General features: G+C 44.7%; 1 protein-coding gene across 1 annotated transcript in view; it reads left to right on the top strand.

Annotated features, from left to right (window-relative positions):
• zfhx3 (zinc finger homeobox 3) overlaps positions 1–18,087 on the top strand; it is a 452,533-nt gene that overhangs the window by 414,820 nt on the left and 19,626 nt on the right. Inside the window, exons 6-7 of the mRNA XM_041191401.1 lie at positions 3,054–3,178; positions 6,299–6,499. Of these exons, the coding sequence (XP_041047335.1) occupies positions 3,054–3,178; positions 6,299–6,499 (326 nt within the window). The remainder of the gene's footprint in view (positions 1–3,053; positions 3,179–6,298; positions 6,500–18,087) is intronic.

Raw genomic sequence — 18,087 nt, 5'->3', positions numbered from 1 at the left:
CAGTCTCAGGATGCAACAAGCATGGCACACATGACCTCAAACTGAGCTCCCCATGCAGCACTGAGATGTTGGACGGACTGTGCCTATGCTGCAATGGAAGCCGAGACATCATTCACTAGACACTGGATCATGGGTGAGTTTGCAAGTGTTCTCATGGAGCTGGCCACCACTTTCATGCTGGAAAGAGTAGACTCCCAGCTCTGTACAAAGCCCTATGCCAGGTTGGAGTCGGACTCCTCCATGCTCCTTGACAAATGCACGAGGCTCCAGCAGGCCGAACAATACATCAAGCATCTAGGTGCGCACACCCATCAGCATTTTCCCACAGCCACCTATCAAAGTGCTCATCTGAGTTCCCATGAGCTGTACTCATCTATGTCATTAACACCCCTACCCCCTCCACCCCACAGTGAGTTGGCATACAAATTACCCTTTCCCCCAGCCACATTGTAGCCCACTCATACCTGATGATTCACCCACTACTGATCCTGACTCTATACTGCCGTCAGGTTTGTGTAGTGCCAGTATCTGAGCTGGTGGCTGCGATTGTCAGATCAAGTGTCCCTTCATCAGAGGTCTGCAGTAGGGCTTGCCCTTCATAATGAGGAGGCAGTGAGTGGCCAGGCAGCAGTTTTTGGCTATCTGAAAGCATAAGTGTAGAAAGGGAGGGTTAGGGTGAGCGAAATGAGGATGAGTGCACAGCAGGATATCCATGGCCATACCATTTATATCTTCACTTCGTGCACTTTGAATAGTAGGTTGAGAGTGATGTGGGATTTGAAAAGGGGCATGAGGCAGTAAGATAACCCAACATTCTCGCCAATGCCAGATGCAATTTCTCAAGGACAATTAGGAATGGGCAACAAATGCTGGCCTTGCCAGCAATATCCACATCTCATGAACAAATAAGAAAAAGTAACAAGTGACTCCATAATTCAGAGCACCATCTCCTCCGGAAGGCTCAGATGATGCAGGCTTGCCTATCATCCATTCAGTTTTCTGCTGCTCCCCGCAGTTGTAGACCTCCCTTTCTCACAAGAGAGAGGGAAGATTGTCAGTGAATGTTTTGCAATGTTTTTGGGTGACGTGCCTGCAGCAGCTGAATAGCTGGAGGTATGTGGAAGCGAGAGGCGGCAACATTGCTATTTTTGTGAAGATGAGAACGTTGGACTTTCTCCTGATTGCTGATGAGTGGGTTGATGAGGATATGGTATATTAAGCAGCATGACATGCTGGTGGTGCGGTAGGCAGGAGATATCAGGTACAGATATGCATTCACTGACCTTGAAGACCTGTGTGAGGTTATTAAAGCCTTCTGGCACTGCAAACAGTCTTTGAGCCAAACTCTGAGAACTGATGTCCCTGACTTCCTGCTCCCATTCCCTTCTTGGTGTGTCTTGGGTGTCTCCTGGCCAACTGCAGAAGTTGTTCCTCCATTCCACCTCTATCACTAATACTTCCAAGTGCTGCATCAGAAAGCCTGGAAACCCCCTCTCTTGCCTGTTCCATTTGTTGTGCTTTTCCTTACAGCCAAGCATTTCATAGACAGTTACAGCAGCTCATGTTGCATGAGCGCAGCAGCTATTTAAGATGGGCAGGCTGCCTTTAAGAGGTGTAGGCTAGCTGGCACACAGGCTGCTGGGCCCCCTGTTGAGCATGCAGCAAATATCACTTTGGGCTGCACACTGAGACCATTTGGAAGAACCAACAACACAACGTTTAGGTGCTGTGTACTTCCATAAGACCAGACGTGGAATAATCATGCGTCACAATCCCTGCATCTGGAAACGGGAGCAAACCAATTTCTCCCCTCCCCTCAGAAGTTGCACTCCAGAAGTATTACTGATTGCAATTTTATAATTATAAACTATTATATTACTGCTCTCTGAATCATCATCAACGAGGTTGGGTTTAGGCCTGGTCATTAACTCACATTTTTGAATAATCTAGTGTTCTATGGAAGGGAAGGGAATACTTCAGAAATATATTTATAATAAGAATTAAATAATCTTGGATATGTGAAATTACAGGTCTCATAATTCACTTCAATTAACTTGAAGCTAATCTGGAATACACGTGCACATTTGTGCTTTGCTGTTTTTGACAGTGTTGTATTGCGACTTGTATAAATAAATCAACTTGAATTTCAGTTAATGCTGTGCTTATGGAGTTTGGGCACAGCACACTCCACAGAATGTTCCATTGTTTCCTATCAATTGCATACCATTTCAGTGGGTTAAGCTACATCTACTTTGAGGAAATTGACCCTAGCTTGAAAGAAATGGGTCTGACGATTAAAATTACTTAGGATTTCAGCACATCTAATGATGAAATGTCTAGTTTTTTTGAGAATATCTAAATCTTATGTCTTCAAATGGTGCTTATATTTTTCACAGCTGGCAGACATTGGCTTCATAAGCTCTCGTCACAAATGTGGGATTTTAAAAGGTCTAGGCTCACTGGCGCACACGCTGCTGGGCCCCCTGTTGAGCATGCAGCAAAAATCACATTGGGCTGCACACTGAGACCATTTAGAAGAACCAACAACACAACGTTTAGGTGCTGTGTACTTCCTTAAGACCAGACATGGAATAATCACGCGTCACAATCTCTGCGTCTGGAAACGGGAGCAAACCAATTTCTCCCCTTCCCTCAGAAGTTGTACTCCAAAAGCCTTACTGATTGCTATTTTATAATTATAAACTATTATGTTACTGCGCTCTGAATCATCATCAATGAGGTTGGGTTTAGGCCTGGTCATTAACTCACATTTTTGAATAATCCAGTGTTCTATGGAAGGGAAGAGAATACTTCAGAAATATATTTATAATAAGAATTAAATAATCTTGGATATGTGAAATTACAGGTCTCATAATTCACTTCAATTAATATGAAGCTAATCTGGAATACACATGCACATTTGTGCTTTGCTGTTTTTGACAGTGTTATATTGTGACTTGTATAAATAAATCAACTTATATAATGACTAAACCTTATATAATGATTAAATTGGATGACTCAGGCTTCAACTTACAATCTCCCTTTGATTATAGTATCTATAGGAGACAAAGAACAACAGGACTCAGCAACTGCAAAGCGACCATCACTACCAGGAATTATGGAGTCCCCTCTTACTTCAAAAAGGCCACGGACATCGGAAGAAACGAGTACAGAACAGGTATATATCGAAAACACTCATTAGGGAAAATCATTACTTTTCATTTTAGTTTCATAGAATCTAAGTTACTTTTTAGTTTATTTTTCCATAGAATGTTCATGTATAAGTTTGTTTTATACAATTATAATCATTAGTTGTCTTTTTATGTAGGCAGTCTTTAGTTCAGAAGGAGTTTCAGTGCATGATGCTTTCATTCTAACCTTTAGCTGCTGACAGTTATGTAATGTCTGATGTATTTAGCTTACCATCCTCTCTCAGAAGGCCACACTCCTTGTCTAGTTCCTGTTCACTCTTCAGTTATTGGCTTTCTTAACAAAAGATCTATTTCCTTAGGACTCTGAAATCCTATTCACTGTTATCCATTACATCTTTCTGGTGCTCTTAAATGAACCAGGTGATAAGTTCATTCATTCAGTTCAAAAGAGAATTCTGGAACTTAGATGTGAGAAGGAAGGATGTTGGAAATAGGCAATGGCTCTGTTAGCATCTGAGAGAAAAGGGGGATAGATTTCACATAAAGGCCATTCATCTCACTGATAGTGGTTTAGATGACGTCAGGGAGAGGAGGGTGGCGATGGTCCTCGGCCTGCAACATTGAAGTATTGTTTCCCATTTGGATGCTGGTGAACCTGAAATACATATCCAGTATTTCATGGTTTTACTGTAGATTCCCTGCGTTTGCATCGTTTCATCTTGGTAATTCAGTCTATAACATTCCTATGCAAGACATTATAGTGCGATTGGTTCATGAAGTTGGACATTAATTCAAAGACCCCCTTTGTTAGGTTCATCTGAAGCACTGAAACCATCAGGTTCCATACCACTATATGAGAGAGGGCAATGAGCTTCTCAGCATCCTAGTCAACATTCCTCCAACACTGGCAAACCAAATTAATTTGCCATCCATTTTGCAGTGCACAAGATACCTGTGACATTTGCTACTTGACAAGTCACTGGATTTCCTAGTAACTCGCTCAATGTGAACTAAAAGGGATTAAATATAAAAATATGGGGAACCCTGGGAAGGAAGACTAGTTAGCTCCAGTTGATGAGCTAGCATTAACACTTTTTGGAATTGTCTACCCCAGAGAGTTGTGGATGCTCCATCGTTGATATATTCAATACTGAGATCAATAGAATTTTGATCCCTCAGGGAATCAAGGAATATGGGCTATGGAGTGTGAGCAGGAAAGTGGACTTGAATTGGAAGATCAGGCATGATCATAATGAATAGCGGAGCAGGGCCAAGTGGTCTCTACCTGCTCTTATTTCTTATTTTCATATTTAACACGGACTACGGGACAAATGTAATTTCTGTGATTCTGTAAGTGGTTTGAGATGTTTGAGTGACATAAAGGGATGCTAGATCAAACTGTCCTTTCCTAGAACAGCCTAGTTAACCGCATTCTCTCTTCCATGCTTAACTGACCAGGAGATAAACCTATTTTTCCACAGCTTTTATATTCAGCCAACTGTGCACTTGTTTCTTCCATAACCAAGTCCCTTTTTTACCCAATGTGGACAGGAAGTTAGCATGACTCGCAACTCCAGCCCAGGAGGAAAGGCTAGATGCAATGAAGGGTTGCCACTCCAACAACAACAACAATAACAACAACTTGTATGAATATAGCACCCTTAATGTGATTAAATTTACCAAGACACTTCACAGCAGCATTATAATACAAAATTTGACACCAAGCCACATAAAGAGATATTAAGTAGATGATCAAAAGCTTGGTGAAAGAAGTAGATTTTAAAGACCATCCCAAAGGAGGAAAGAGAGTCAGAAAGATGGAGAGGTTTAGGGCGGGATTTCCGTGCTGAAGGTACGGACAGCAATCATGGAGCAATTAAAACCAGGTATGCTCAAAGTGGGAGAGAGATGGGGGGCAGTTAGTTCATTTGGCTAGATGCCTAGTGTGTGAATCAGATTAAAGCCAACAGCATTGAGTTCCATCCCTGTTCTGGCTGAGGCTGTCTCTGCACCCTATCCATAATAAAAAGCAATTGCAGCACTTAACTATGGTTCAGCGAATAATCACCAAGGACCAGCTTTTGGGTAGAGAACTCAAGAAGAGAAGAGACATTCAAAAGGCCAGAATTAGAGGAGCACAAATATCTCGGAGGGTTATGGGACTGGAGTAGATTACAGAGATAGGAAGTGGGCAGGCCATGGAAGGATTTGAAAACAAGGATAAGAATTTTAAAGTTGAGGTGTTGCTTAACCAGGAACCAGTGCAGGTCCATGAGCATAGGGCTGGTGAGTGAACGGGCTTTGATGCAAGTTAAGATGCAAACAGCAGAGTTTTGGGTGATTTCAGTTTTATGGAGAATAAAACATGGGAGGCCAGCCAGAAGTGCATTGGAATAGTCAAGTTTAGAGCTAACCTCCATTGGACTTGAGTAGCTGGTAGTCAGAAACTGTAGCTCTGGTCCCCTCACCAGTGCAGCTGAGTTAACGCCATGCCTAATTTTGACCAGTGTCTCAGTTAGCAAACGTAAATCAACTGGGCAGGAAAAGAAGGAAGACAAGAGAATTGGAAAGGGCAAGAAATTTACAGGTTGGATATTCTTTTCTGTGGAACTGTGGCCCAGCATGAGCAAGTGCAAGAGGGTAGAAATTGCAGTTGAAAAAAAGGGAAGGCACAATAGCATATAATTGAGAAACAATTTTGAAAAACTACGTTTCGTGGGTGAGTGATGCAGCAATTTGTGTGCTAATAGATTCTGCCATGATGCAGAAAAAGGATGCAGAAAAAACTGGATATTTTCCAATAGGAAAGGACCCTTGGAAAGATTCTGACTGGAGTTCTCTCATGTTCTCCCTGGAAGCCTATACTTGAGCACCATTTATAGCTGCCTAGGAACAACCTATCCGACCCCTCTTTCTGTTCTAGAATGTTGGATGAATCTGAGCTTGTTTGGGGTGAGAGGGGGAGGGGTGTTGGGGGAGGGATAGAAAAGGGAAGGTATATACATTTAAGATTTAAGGAGGGGGCCTAGATAAAGCATTCAGAGGAAAAACCAAGATATTAAGCATCTCTCGTCACCTAAACTGTTTGCAAGTTTTTGTAATACTGTTGTAGAAAGTTTTAAGAGTTTTTTCCTGTTTTCCCACAGATGTATCAATGTCCATACTGCAAGTACAGCAATACTGATGTAAACCGCATCAGGATGCATGTGTTATCCCAACATTCCGTGCAGCCCATGCTGCGCTGCCCTCTCTGTCAGGACATGCTGAACAATAAGATCCACCTACAGTTACACCTGACTCACTTGCACAGTGTGGCACCCGACTGTGTTGAAAAACTCATTGTGGCGGTAAGTGTCCAACCCATTATACGCAGCCCCAATTATATGTGACTTCAAACTCTCTCTTCCTGTCTCACCCCTCCCAGGAGAGTTGTACTTCTCAACAATCAGCTGTATCACTATGTTTATTTAGTGTAGTAAGTTGAAATAATAAATCTTTGAAACATTAGGCTTTGATAGCAACAGCGGAAATCTAAATTATAAGATACATTTCAATCTTTGGTGTTGTGGAGTAGAAATGAGGAGATGTTCCCATTATCTGTAATAACTAAAGGGCTTGCAGTAATGCAACACCCACATTATTCAATATCTATTGTTTCAGACATGCATTTTTCCATTAACCTGTATTTCAACTCTAGAATTAGGAAGATTCAGGGCAGAAAGGAGATGAAAGGTGCCCCTGACCAGTGCTATCTTATGTCCGCACTTAATTGGATGGGGCAGGAAGTTCCACCTCAACATTAATTTGATTAGCAAAGTACTGCAGTCAGTCATAAATGGCAACAAAAGAGACAATTTCAGATTACTGTGATTGTCCGAATTTATCTGTCAATTTCATCTTAACAATGAGGAGGTTTAAGAGTATTAGCAGTAAAGAGAGGAAGTCAGAGCTTCAGTGTGAGTGACTCTATGGAGCTTTAATGTAGTGAGAATTGGCAGTCCCCTATTTTCAGTCCTACATATATCTTTCATTAAGCCCAATGCTGAGATAGTCCTCTTCATAATACTTTAAGGGAAAATGTCGAAGTAGATGCAGAGGTTTAACAAAAGAGTAACAAAATATAGTCTGATTTTGTTTGTCTAATTGAGGAAGCATAAATTTGCTGTTAATCACTTTATATTTGTTGTTGCTGATTTTGTTACCTCACTGTAAGATGGAGCTTTTGTACAATAAAATTTTTGTGATGGTAAAGGATGATCTGCATGTGCGGAAACTTGGATAGTTGCTTTCCAGGGCCCTGAATACGTTGGTGTTAACTAACTTTCTTAAAACGCGATTACATAACTAGCTGGTTTTTAAAGAGTATACAATACTGCAGCAATGATCTGCTAAATTTCTCATTGGGCTTTGTGCAGCTTCTGTGGAACTAATCAGTGAAGTGCTATTGCAACAATGGAAATGTCAATTAGTGACTGACGAATGCAAGAGTCTTGGACAGAATGAGTAGGTTTTGTAAACAAAAGGCTCAGGTATATAAACATATTCTAACTCTCAGACTAGTTGTGTAGTGAAATTTAAGAACTAATGCAAAGTGACAAAATAATGAGAAATCTTGCCTATGCTGTTGAAGGCATTTGGATTAATAGTGAGGATGGCATTATGGAGTTTTAAAGATGTTGCATATGTGTAACATGTACTTTGGGGTCAAAGGAAAATGCTAAATAAATGCATAAAAGGATTCTGTGCTCATAAAAGGGAAACCCTGCTATTCTGAAGCACAGTAAGTGACCGCTTAATTCAGAAAATACATTTTGCCATTACAGCTTGATGCAGCATTGTATTTGTCAGATGGAGGAAAAAGTAGCTTAGCTGATGATTTGGCAGTCAGTTTTTCAGAGCCTGTAATGTGGTTGTTGTTATGGTTACTGTTTCCTGCTTATGCTGCAGAGCTCCCAGCATTACTAGAGTCTTCAGCAACTCCTTTTAATGAAAGTATGCAGTACACTTAATCCACTTGCCTGCATGTGAGCTCTCAAAGGCCTCAAATGACATCTTTGAACCACATATGACATGGTTAGAATGTTTCAGTGTTTTTATGAGAATAATACAAACCTTCTGGGAGCTTATTTCTCTCTGCTTTGCTGTTCACTTAATAATACTGAAGATTATGCATTGTAGACATTTACAGTATCAATATTAAAAAAGGGACACTATAAAAAAAATGAAGAGAGCAGTCCTTTTATTATAACGCACTTAGTTGAAGAATGCTAATTCATTACTGACTGTGATTCTGAGATGTGATATATATTATGGATTTCCATTCTTTTGTAAAACATTTTGGCTTCGATAATAAATAATTTCAAAATATTATTACTGTCTTTAGCTCTGAAATACAATTGCAGTGTGCCTAAAAGCTAGAGTGTTTCTTCATGAAGTACGTACACCTTTCAGCCTGAGGCCATACATAATGCAGGATACTTGTATGAATGCATTAGCATCTGGAAGGATCAACCAATACATAGGCCCTCGAGCTGTGTAATGCAATATGTGCCTAAAATTGAAATGCAGCTGAAATTTTGCTTGTTGTATGTAAAATGTTGAATGCCTCTCTTGCAAAATTCACTTTTGTGTACAGCAGTGTTAGTGCCAATAGCTTCTAACAAGTGATTGTTGTGCAGCTAGCCGCAACCGCAAAGGGAGTGTGCCAGATTCATTGCGACCAGCAGCCAAAAAGACCTAAGGCAGAATTTTCTGGATGGCTTGGGGGGGGTGGGGTGGAGGAGGGTGGGGGGGTGGGGGGGGTGGGGGGGTGGGGGGTGGAGGAGGCAGATGCGGAGCAGCGATTGGTTCCACACCGCCATTTTATGCGGGCGGGCCAACTAAGGCCCACCCAGCGTACTTCACGACTCCTGTGCATAGCGGTAGTGGGCGGGTGGCGGCGGGCGGGCTCAACCCACTGGGTCCACTGTCGACCCGGTGGTCAGTATAAAGAGGGCCTGGCAGCCTTGGAAAGGCTGCTCGCAATGGCTGGGTGAAGGGCTCTGCAGAGGGGCAATGGAGGCGACGCAAGTCCGGAGGGTAGGCCATCGGGGCAGGCCAGGCCGGAGGGTGCCCCTCGTTTTTCCGATGACTGCCTCGCTGCCCTTCTTGAGGAGGTGGCAGCACAGTGGAAGGCCCTGGTACCCAGGACAGGAGGATGAGGCCACCCCCCCCCCCCCCCCCCCCCCCCCCCCCTCCCCACACACCACATGACGAAATGTGCCTGTGAGGAAGTGGCAGATGTGGTGAGCTCCCGCGATGTGGTGCGGCGCACCTGGATCCAGTGTCACAAGCGCTTCAATGACTTGTTGCGCTCTAGAAGGGTGAGGACAATGTTGGCGTTGGTCACTTAACCCAGCAGGTCGGCTTTCCCCCTACAGCCCACCACCCCCCCAAGTCTGAGTGCAATGACTGCATTGAATCATTGACAGCATGTGTCCTTTGCTGGGTGGGCCAGCAGGTATTGCCCATGCCGAGGTCACCCTGAGAGGGTGAAGAGATGGGCCCTGTACCTGCAGCATGTGGTACACTGACACCCACACAACTGTTTTGGGGGCAACTTGGAGCAGCAGCACCTAGGCGCAATGCTGGAACTGCAGGACATGTCCAAGTCAGGGTGATGAGATGCTGGGAGGGGAGCTTCAAGGTGGCGTGGCAACAAACCATCTGCTGCCCTCTGCGCTCCATGTGCTTGCGCCTCCTTCCTATGGAAGGATATACCGTGTGGTGCCTAATGTGATGTAGGTAGCATGTGGCCAAGGGCTGGGTGGGGGGGTGGGGAACAGGCCTAGTACCTTTGTGTGAGTGTTCGGCAGCAGCGGGTTGAGGAGACACTGAAGCCCTGCAATGTCTCACTCAGGTTGGGGTGGGCCATACGTGAAGAGAGTTCATGTACAATATGCACAAATCAATGCTCTTCTCTCATTTTCAGGAGGAGAATGCTCATAACGCGGCAGAACGTGTGAGGGCTGGCGGCAGCCAGGCACAGTTAACCATTCTCAGCCGGTTTGAACAGGAGGCCCTGGATTTGGAGAGGCGCCATGTGCCCAGGTCCACTGGTGTCGGTGAGGCTGGGATGCCACGGCCAGGCATGTATGCCCAGCAGTGAGGTCAGCATTGTTCTCCAACAGCCATAGCAGTGCTGAATGTTAAGTGATTTAATTTTGCAATGTGACTTGACCATTGGTTATGGAAGGATGAGCTCAGAATGATCCGGGGGACAGGAATACACATTAACATTGTCTCCACGTTAACTGATCCAATGTCCTTGTTCTTCCTTTCAGCATCAGTGGAGCTGGGCCAGGAGGAGGAGCAGCAGGGGCCCTGTCTCACTCTTGAGGGCCCTGAAGTCTCACCAGTGTAACACCATCTCTGCCAGGCAGGCACCAACGCAGATACTAGCACCTTGATGGGAGTTAGAACATCAGCTAGTGTCCCGGGGCACAGCGGTGAGGGCACTTCACCGTCACTGGAGGAGCTGGCAGAGACAGAGAGTGCCCATGGCACCAGCAATCGGAGGACTGCAGGGGATCAGGCACATGCTCAGTCGGTATCTGATGATGTGCCTCTGGAGTCGTCCGCTACACAGCAGGGGCATGAAATATGGCCGGGTGTACGGGAGCATCTGGGGGAGATACATGAGGCTATGCTTGGCTTGGTCTCCGTGGTGGAGGAGTCTACGCGGGCTATCACCAAAACTATGAGCCACATGTCTGATCGCCATGCATCTTCCATGGACAGAGTGGCGAGTCTCGTGGAGAAGCTCCTTCAGGAGACCCATCAGGGCTTCCTGGGGATGCGTTCTGACCAGCAAGCCCTCACATCGGCATTGACCTCAGCTGATCAGTGCCAGTGTGGGAGATGGCCTGGGCACTGAGTTTCCCAGCTTGGTGTCCATCCATCCACAGTGAGCAGAGAGGTCCAAAGTAACCTCACGTTGGCACAGCAGTTGCCTGGCATCTCTGCGGGCACCTCTCAGGGCTCTCCGGATGAGGGTGGCAGCTCCTATGCGCCTCTCTCAGTGACCATAGCATCCGGTGAGGCTGCAATGACTGGGGAGATGCCAGCTGTGGAACTGACAGATCCCTCCCCGGCAGGGCCAGCACAGGCTCCACAGGCCAGAGGATGACCGCCAAGGTCATCGAGGCCAACAGGACAGCAGAGTCAGCAGGCTGTCTCAGATCCCACTCCTAGCGAGGGGGCAGCACCAAGACATAGCACCTGGAAACATAAACAAAAAGCATCTTAGGCACACCATGGGTTTATCACTGGTGCTTTTGTGTTGGCCTGAGATGAGGTCTTAAGATTTGCTTTGAATTGGAACACTCTTGTCAGTTTGTTTTATTAAGTTTCTTTTGCCTATGATATTAAATTCAGACATGTGACCGTAGCTGAGGGTCCCTCTTTTCTTCTAGATATGTATGGTTTCCAAAAATGTTAGGAATGCTTTATGGGACATTAGACTTTATTAACAGGGCCCTTAGTTACTGGTCCTAACCTGGAAGATTTGGCACTTGGTTATCGAGTATGGAGCCTACAGCCTAGGCTTGTCCTGGAGGCCCATCTGTGGTGCGCTAGTTGAAGGTTCATTGGATTAAAGCCTCCTGGGTGTCCCTGCCTCCCTGCAGTATGCCCGGGTCAGTGTCTGCCCCCTCAGCATTTCCCTGTGCATGTTCATCCTGGGACTCACTGCTGGACACATCGTGTGTAGCTGCAGCCACTGCGTCGACATCTTCATCGTCCACTACATCCCCCCTTTCCAGCGCAAGATTGTAGAGTGTGCGGTATGCAACCACAAACACACGATCTGGGGGTTACTGGAGTGCGACTCCTGAATGGTCCAGGCATTGGATGGGCATCTTGAGAAGACCAATGGCTCTCTGCACCACAGCCCTTGTGGAGGCGTGACTGCTGTTGTACCGCTGCTCAGCTTCTGTTCTTGTATGGCGGAGAGGCATCATGAGCCACCTTCTGAGGGGATAGCCCTTGTCATCCAGCATCCATCCATGAAGCCGTGCTGGAGCACTGAAGAGCCCCGGCACCTGCGAGTGTCTGAGGATGTAGGTGTCGTGGGAGCTGCCTGAGTACCTTGCACAGACTTGTAGAATCAGCATCCTGTGATCACACACTATCTGCATGTTCATGGAGTGGAAGCCCTTCCTGTTGACGAAGGCACCGGGCTCACCTGCTGGTGCCTCGATGGCCACATGTGTACAGTCTATTGTACCCTGGACACGGGGGAAGCCAGCAATGGCCACAAAGCCTCTGGCTCGCTGTTGCCTGGTCACAGCGGAAGTGGATGAAGGTCAATACCAGTCTGAACAGAGCTTCTGTAACCTGCTTGACACAAGTGTGGACAGCTGATTGGGAGACACCGCAAAGATCACCCACCTAGCCCTGGAAGGAGCCAGAGGCATAGAAGTGGAGGGCAACTGTGAGCTTCAGAACCGCTGGTGTCCACCCACATAGTTAGGAGGTATCTCAGGGCCAATCATCTGACAGATATAGTCGACAGTCTCCCTTGAGAGGCGGAGCCTCCTTCGGCACTGCACCTCAGACATATTGAGGTAGCTGCTTCGCCACCTGTATACCCTGGCAGCAGTATAGTGGCGTCTTCTGCGGCCCCTTCCACCTTGGTGTACCTCTTGGCCCTGTGCCCCGTGTGTCTGCGCCTGTCCTCCCAAAGTTGGCTCCCCTGGAGGCTGAATGTGCACTCGTGGCCTCATCCCCCTTCTAGCCCTCTCGCTTCCTCCTCAGAGGAGGTGCCTCCAGTGGCGAGTTCAGCTCCCATTCCCAGGCTATGGGAAGGCTTCCTGAAACCTGCATGCCCAAAAAAGATTCCTCACTGCAGAGCGCTGACCTGAGGGTTAAGAGTCCAGACAAAGCAGCTGGTATGCATTTTGAAGTATTGCAGATTACCCAGGCAAGTTTCAATAGCTTTGAAAAATCAATACTTGAGAGAGCACACTCGCCACCCCAGTGAGCCCTCTTATCCCGCCCTTGGATGAGGTTTATACAAACATGCCCGACCCGCCTGCCCGTTGCGACCGTGCACCGACCTGAAGATTGCACGGGTGCCGACAGATCGGCGTCGCATGTGGAATCAAGGGCCTTAAGTGGCCCATTAATTAATGGCGGGCGTGCAACGGATATCATTGTGCACCCGCCTAACGAAATATCGCGATGGCGCTCGGTGACGTCGGGACGCTCGCCTGACATCACCACGCGTCACTTTACGGGCGGACGTTCAGGGCCCACCCCCGCACACCAACGGGAAAATTCTGCCCCTAGTAAATAAGAATGGAACGGCCCAGCCATCTTCATTGTGATTCTGGCAAGTTTATTTGGTGCTGCTGCCAGCTGCACTGGGAGCCAGTGGCACCAACATGGCAGTACCACAGTGCGATGCATTTTATACATTGCAGGCAGCCTGATAACTGGTAATCGGAAACTGGTGCCTAACATATGAAATTGTTCTTCAGCTGATTTGTTTGAAAGCTGAAAAAGCAGAACAGTCTGCTGTCATGCATTTTCATGAAGTCATTGTGACACAGCAACAGTAGAATTTGCTGGCAACCCTTGAGGAACATGGTAGAATAATGCATTGGCCCCTGTTTATGGAATGAGCAGCTGAAAAACTGATGGTGTGCATCAGAATCCATAATACTTGTGTTGAAGTTCAGTGGTGACACTTTCTGGAACTTCAGCGGGAATATTGTGATGTCATATAGGGCCAATAAACTAGCAATTGAGCAACAGATTAAAAATTAATAATCTAACAAAAATTAATCACATTGCAAATTAAATAAGTGGCAGTTCAGCAGCATTGATAATTTCGGTTCACAGACCTAGGCTTGAAGTCACATGGGTCTCTCCATTGGAAAATTTATAAATCTGCAGCAAGTCATCTTTGGAGCAGAGGGAATCTTGCCAATCACTGACCGCTTCCCACACTATTTAAGCACGCTTCATCTGAGTTTACCTAGGTTGCCCACTGATAGCATTTGAAGAGTCCTCTGTGCCAGCCTTTCCAACAGAGGAGCACAGAGTAGATGCCAACTTGCTTGAAAAGACAAATTGATTAGGTAAGACATTTAGAAGTTATGTGAGTTCCAGCTTTGTTTGAGTATTCAAAGTAGACTTATATCTGCACAGTTTCACTAAACTATGCGGGGGTTCTGAAAAAATTATGAGTTTTTAACCGTCAATCTGTTTTACGTTTCTCAGCCTTCATGTAGTTTTTGCAATGCAAGTATATATGTCTATTCATGATTGCTTAATCCCTTATTTGCAAGGCTGTTCACATGAAGATAATACTTTAAATTTTTGAAATCTGCATGAAACGATGTCATTTCTTTATGTACTATGCATAAAGGTGTTCTTTTGTCTGTCTAGCTCAAATGCAGGTAATGAAAATGATCATGCTTCATTAAGCAGGAGCCCTGTGAGATGACAGCCATTTTGAACTATGTTTGCCAATTAAATCATCTAAATTAAAAGTGACCTTGGGATTTCTCTGGTAGTTGCCAGCTGATAGCTAAAGAAGCGGGTTTTTTTCAAGTAAATCAACTTCAAAATGGAAATGAGTGTGGGAGGAATACTTGGGAAAAAAAATGCTTAACCTCTTCCAGTCCAAATCTTTCTCTAGAATAAATATATTGTATAATGTTAATTGTGGGATTTGCAGTATGAGTTTGTTTTATTTATTATCTAATTGATCATTAACTCCAGTAATGCGCATAAACCCCATCAAGAATTGATTTACAAGAATAGTTTCCTATGTTAGGTTGGTTCACCTAGATTGTAATTCAAAAAATTGCATTGTCTTTATGAAATACTCCAGCCTTCCTGTAAAGTTGCAGTATTGTTCTGATCAAATTCTTTCAGATATTGGAGCAGTTCTAGCCATTAAAGCAGACTAAGAGGCTCTGCAATATGTGCATCCTCTTCTGTTTCAATATATACAGTAATAAATAACTAAAATAAAGTAATCTCCAGTGCAAATGAGGCAAATCTAATCTTGTGTAGGTTTCGTTACTGAATTGAATTCAAACAGGTTAAGAGATATAAATCTCTTCAATAACATAATGAGTCTCTGTTTCTGGTGGGGACCTTTGCCCATTGGGTAGTAACAAATGTAGAGCTTGGGCTCATGTAGCAAACTATTTTCGAAGCAAACTGCTACCCATGCACGCCACATTGGCAGATTCAGCGGCTTACAAGTGAGGTATGCTGCCAGCACTGCACTTTCAATTTTCCCACCCGGGTGCCTTGGAATTTTTCTAAACAATGGAAGATTTTTTCTTAAATTTAGCTTTGGAATTTGGGTGTTGTTGGTAGCCTAGCCTTTAGTACCCATCCCTATTTACCCTTTAAGGCAGTGGTGTACGTGCGTATGGTGAAGGTATTTCCACAATGCTTTAAGGTAGGGAGTTCTGGGATTTTGACCCAGCGATAATAAGGAACAACAATATATGTTCATATCAAGATGGTGTGTGACTTGGAGGGGAGACTTGCAGGTGATGGCAGTCAAATGTGCTAGCTGCCTTTGTCCATTTCTCAGTGGTGGAGATCCCTGGCTTGGGAGGTGTTGCCAAAGAGGCTTTAGTGAGTTGCAGGACAGCATCCAATAGATTACACATACTGAATGTAAGAAATAGACCCCATGAGCTGCTCCACCATTCAATAAGATTATGGCTGATCACTGACCTCAGTTCTACTTTCCTGCCCAATCTCCTTATTCCTTGATTCTCCAGTAACCACATTGCCACTGCAGCCACATTATACCAGTGTTGGGAGTCAATGGATGCTTAGGCCAATCGAGCAGGCTGTTTTGTGCTGACTGACATTGATTTTCTTGAGTGTTATTGCAGCTGTACCCACCCAGGCAAGTGGAGAGTATTCCATCGTGCTCCTAATTTCTGCCTTGTAAGTGAGGGAAAGGTTTTGGGGAATCAAAAGTTCAACCATTCGCCATAGATATCCAGCTTCTGACCTACTCTATTCGCCAGTTCTCATAAATGGCCATTCCTCCAGGATTCTGATGGTGCTTGTAATGGGAATGCCATTGAATGTCAAGGGAAGGTGGTTAGGCTTTCTCTCATTGGGAATGGCTATTGCTCGATATTTGTGTGGCAGTAAGATTACTTGTGACTTAACTGCCCAAACCTGGATGTTATCCTGCTTGCAGGTATTTTCAGCTTTATTATCTGAAGAATTACAAATGGAGTTGAACATGCGATCATCAGCGAATAGCCACACTTCTGACCTTATGATGCAGAGAATACGATTGATAAAGCAGTTGAAGATACTTGAGCCTACGATGCTATCTTGAGCAGCTACTGTAGTGAATTCCTGAGGCTAAGATGGTTGGCCTCTCAAAATCACGGCCATTTTATTTTGTGGCAGGTATGACTACAATCAGTGGAGCATTTCCCCCTCGTCTCCATTAAGTTCAGTTCCACTAGGACTCCTTGGTGCCACAGAAAGCTGAATATTGTCTTGATGTCAAGACAATCACTCTCATCTAACCTCTGGAATTCAACATTTAGATCTGGAGCCAAGTTTTGTGTTGTGTTTCTGAAAAAAATATGTATTGACATGTATATTGGTGGGTCAGAGTGTAAATGCCTGGCCACTGTGGACCTGAGCCATTCTGGCCAGGAATGTCCTAGGTTTGAGCCTTGGTTCTCAGTAGGAGTTCTACAATTGAAGTCAGATTCCTGGGTGAAAAGATGAAAAAAGTATCCAGGTTTCTGTTCATGATCACTATTCAATGAACCCTGCTGGAAGGTACGCGTGTGGAGCTGAGTGACGCGTGAATAGAAATGGATACGTGTGTGAAGGTAGGTGGCGCGTGTCTGGAGATGGTCAGTGAGGATAAGATCAGCTGTGATGCCCTGCGTGATTGGGTAGTTTGCTGAAACCCATCACTGGGGCTAACACAAGAGAAATAGTCACGTTTGCGAGGTGCTTGAGAACTGCCGATACCCCTGGATTCATATTGCATCAAGACTCAGCTTCTTCAGGAAGAAAAGAAATGTATCGAATGGATATTTCCGCTGGGGACATGATCCCTTTAAGCATATCATAGAATACCCCATATGGGTCTACCTGGTAAATTTTCCAGTCTCCGTTCAGTGAGTAAATACCATTAAAATAATTTAACTCTAAACTGAACACACTCATTACCAAATTCAGCTGTCGACTTTAATGTAAATAAGGCATGTGGATAAAGTAAATATGCTCATAGTGGTGATCTGGCAGGTTAACTTTTGTCAGGTAGTATACATTTTCTCAATTTCCTGCCATAAATACAAGCATGACAATTTAGGTTAAGTTGTAAGAAAGATTAATTTGATTTTTTTTAATTGATAGCAATGTATAAAATTCTAGAATCAGCATAAGAAATAGAAAAATCAAGGGCCCAACTTTAATCCAATCAGTCCAGCTGGATTGGATCAAGTGGTTAAAATTCAGAAATTCACTTACTGTCCCAATTTAAGTCACGAGTTAACTTTGGTGGCAAATGTATCTGTTAGAAAGCAACAAGTGCCTCATTACCAAATACACAAAGGGATCGAATCTTGGAATTAAGGCCCCAATGTGATTTTAATTGCATGGGTCAGAAATCCTGTCCAACAGCAAATTCACTGAGTGAAACTTTCTGAGATGAGCTTCATAAGCTGGCTGAGATGATTGGAAGCTCCATTTAAAAGGGCAATCACCTGAGGTGCCATTGTGGTCAGTGGGTTTACAAGGCAGTTCTGAGCTTGGCCTTTGCTTCTTTCTAATTTTCCCCTTGCTTGCCTACTTATCATGGGTGTTATTATTGATTCATTTCTTTGAGCGGGTGAAACGTCAAAGGAGGGGGAGCAACAGGACTTTTGACAACCAG

The sequence above is a fragment of the Carcharodon carcharias genome, chromosome 7 (assembly GCF_017639515.1).
Source record: "Carcharodon carcharias isolate sCarCar2 chromosome 7, sCarCar2.pri, whole genome shotgun sequence".
Taxonomy (NCBI): domain Eukaryota; kingdom Metazoa; phylum Chordata; class Chondrichthyes; order Lamniformes; family Lamnidae; genus Carcharodon; species Carcharodon carcharias.
The sequence above is the reverse complement of the archived record's forward strand: the minus strand, read 5'-3'. Positions and strand labels throughout refer to the sequence as shown.